The 3,500-nt window shown below is 37.1% G+C and overlaps 1 protein-coding gene across 1 annotated transcript in view; it reads left to right on the top strand.

Annotated features, from left to right (window-relative positions):
- The first annotated feature begins 528 nt into the window (after positions 1–528).
- Positions 529–3,500, top strand: part of LOC117119443 (protein jagged-1b-like) — a 9,284-nt gene continuing 6,312 nt past the window's right edge. Inside the window, exons 1-4 of the mRNA XM_033264269.1 lie at positions 529–783; positions 1,385–1,627; positions 2,492–2,598; positions 3,087–3,175. Of these exons, the coding sequence (XP_033120160.1) occupies positions 529–783; positions 1,385–1,627; positions 2,492–2,598; positions 3,087–3,175 (694 nt within the window). The remainder of the gene's footprint in view (positions 784–1,384; positions 1,628–2,491; positions 2,599–3,086; positions 3,176–3,500) is intronic.

Raw genomic sequence — 3,500 nt, 5'->3', positions numbered from 1 at the left:
ATAAATCTATTTTTAAAATTTATATTTATTAAACTTCATCACTGCACACAAAACGATCAAAAGTAACATAAGAACAAGTAGAAAATACAACGAAATTGAAGGAATTAACAGATGTCAAGTACCCCTTTCCCCCCCCCCCCTTTTGAACAAATTACCCCCCCTTTTGAACAAATTAACGTGACATCAAACAAAATAGAGATGTGGAAAATTGCACCTAATAAGACACAATACTTAGAATTACATTAAAGATATATAAAAAGAGATGATTTATATGAAACATATGTTTTTATATTATTACAAGACAGTTAATTATTAAATTATTATTATATATTTAATTAAACTAATACATACAATAACATTTAAAAAAAAAATAGAAATATAAACATTGGACTTTGAATTCTGTACATACATACACCCACACATCCGTACTTAGCTTTACTTGCGTTATTTTTAACGTTACTGCAACGTTAAACAAAACCACCACATTAATATGTTCTTTATGATTTCAGTTTTGAGCCTTATATAGATATGGAAATATACTTATCAATCGTATTAATTGCGTGGATTGTTGATAGTTGCTACGCAACCAACCTTATTTATACATCGAAAGGTGTGATTGACCCCAACCCATATGTTGGCATGAAAAAAAATGATAGAGCTGCCGTTCACTCTCGTCGTAAACGTTCTACTGATTTTACAAGCAGTGAGGCGCAAGCTATAGTGGATAAACACAATGATTTGAGATCTAGTGTGAGCCCCGAAGCCGCAGATATGAGCTTCATGGTAAGTGCTTCTCCCTGGTAATAAGTCGAACAGTTTATGTGAATGGGTTTAATTACTCTACTGTATTATTGTTTCACCCACTTTTTAACTGAATTGGTGCTAGAAAGTTCACACAGTCAGATAATATTTTATTAAGCACAAGACTTGTGGTACTTCACTCAAAAATTTAAATAAAATGTTCAATAGCTCATTCGAATGGATTAAATAAATTATTAACTCCCAACGAGAAACATAAAAAAGTTTTCACCGATTTATACAGACATTTTACTACAAGAATACTTAAATATGCAAAAGAATAATGAAAATTTATTATTTAACTGTTTTTGTGCAAAAATTAAAGTGACCCAGTGCGAAAGGCAAATAAAGCAGTGCGAAAATCAAGTGGCGCAGGGCGAACTCAAGTTGTGGCATAAACTATTGTAGAGGAATTGTTTATCTCTCGTTTATTTTCTAATTTCTGACACAATGTTTCTATTCATTAAGAAAACAAAGACAACCCCCACCCACTCAATATCATTCCTATTAAGTAAGGATAATGTTTAAATTTGTGTTCGTAAGAATGTTACTGTCATCTTTAATATTTCTTAATGTTTAAATTAAGGTCTGGGATGAAAATTTGGCAACTTTAGCGCAACAGTGGTCGGAAGAGTGCATTTGGGATCATGGATTTCCTGAGCCAAATCTATCAAAGTTCAGCTCATATGGACAAAATTTGTGGTTAGGGAGCGGTTCGGCAGACAACCCACCTGACGGCGCCGTGGCTACGCAATCCTGGTACAACGAGCAAAGAATGTACACTTATGAAACTAGGGAGTGTACAGGTGTGTGTGACCACTATTACCAGGTAAAGGGAAACTATTAATCAACTTTAAGATGATAGGATTAACTCGAACCATTCTTCTAGTCAACATTATGTCTCATATTTACATTAAGAGCACACTGCGAGAGTAAATACCTCCGCCCACATCATAACGTTCCCCTGTGTAATATTTCCACGCATCTTTTCTTTTGAAAAAAAAGGTATTTCAAGAACGAAAAACAAATCTTCAATTCCAAAGGGATTCGAACCCAGGACCTGTGGCTTACAAAGGGAGTGGGCCTACGTCATCACCAACTAGACCACGACTTAAGCGGAAAAGAACGCAACGCGACGACGCGCGCGTATCGGATAGTTTTTAATGACGATCCGTTCAGGCGACCACCGACAATCATCAGACGGCCTCGCGTGGTATAGCGCTCAGAGTGAGTGACGTACTTGGATTCGTAGTCCGACGGTCGTACGACGCAGTGAGTGCCCGGGCTTTAGGGACAATTAATAGAATGGAGATCAAAAATACAACCAAAGATTTGATTTTTGCCCGACGACCTCAAAGGAAATCACCCGACAGGGGGTGCAAGCGGAAGGTCCAGAGGTCGTCGATGAGCGGTCCTTTGCCCCCCGGGGACACCCGCTAGTGTCGAACCTGGCATTCAATCATTATTCTTCGGACCATGATAAACCATTCTAGAATTTATAGAATTTCGGCTTTCTGAACCACGACTTTCTGTCCGGGCACCGGACCTGATCCGGAATCTATTGTAAACGTTGCTGTAATCTAAAAAATATTCACATGTTGGGGTTTGTTCAATGGTATCATAATACTGTAATTCAATTACATAAATGGTTTCTTTAATTGCATTCATTTTTCGTCCATATTCTTTTATAAAGGTTGTGTGGGCTACTTCATATTCGGTGGGATGTGGTCTATCATTTTGTGAAACTACTAACGATGGTCATAACAACGCCTGGATAATAACGTGTAATTATGGGCCTGCGTAAGTACGCTAAGTAAGCAAGAACTTTTTAAACTTAAGCCCTGTCCACACTCTCAGATTTTATTTGACAAAACCATGTGACATACCTAAATATGGTCATGATGACATCACATCATGAAAATATATAGACACAGCATATATATGAGCATACAGCAGTCTTTTTCTCAACAATTTGCTAGTCTAGACGGAGCTTAAAGATTTGACCACACTACCAAATTCTGTTTGAAAGAGATTTGCCCATATATGGGCATCATGTTGTCATATTTAACCCAAATATGGGCATACTACATTTATTTGTCACATTATATTTGATAGTATGACAGAGCTTTAGAGTTTGCAAACCTCATGAAAACTGGGTAATAAAAAGTGCACACAACCGTCAGTGGGAGTCCTACGCAGGCGTGACGTTTTTACAAACGTGAGTACGCTCTCTTATTCTATTTATACTCTTTGATAATAAGCACTTATACTTTGGTAATATTTTATAGAGGAAATTACAACAGACATCCATACATTAGTGGACCAAGCTGTACTAAGTGTTCCTCTGGTGTAGGGCAGTGCTACAACAACTTATGCCGTACGTATAATGTATTATTTGTGTCTTTAGAAGAAGGAATCAAAGAGTTATAGAACTGCAAGATGTCCGACTGGTTTCGTTGGAATGTAATCTCAAAAAATATCTCCACGAAGAGGCGTGTCCTTAAAGACTAGCTTCGAGCGAAATATTCGAATGCTAATAGGGCGCCCCTACTTTTTTTAACATTCCATTGTGTGCATACAAAATCAGGGCAGTCGGACCTCTTGCAATTCTATACTCTTTGAATGAATAAAATAATCCTAATTTGTTGGAGAGGGTATCCGGTTTTAACCTATCATCCTTCATAGGAAGTAATAAATAAGAC

This window comes from Anneissia japonica, unplaced genomic scaffold, assembly GCF_011630105.1.
Source record: "Anneissia japonica isolate Jap-2015-1 unplaced genomic scaffold, ASM1163010v1 scaffold287990_len610157_cov183, whole genome shotgun sequence".
In the NCBI taxonomy this organism is placed as follows: domain Eukaryota; kingdom Metazoa; phylum Echinodermata; class Crinoidea; order Comatulida; family Comatulidae; genus Anneissia; species Anneissia japonica.
The sequence above is the reverse complement of the archived record's forward strand: the minus strand, read 5'-3'. Positions and strand labels throughout refer to the sequence as shown.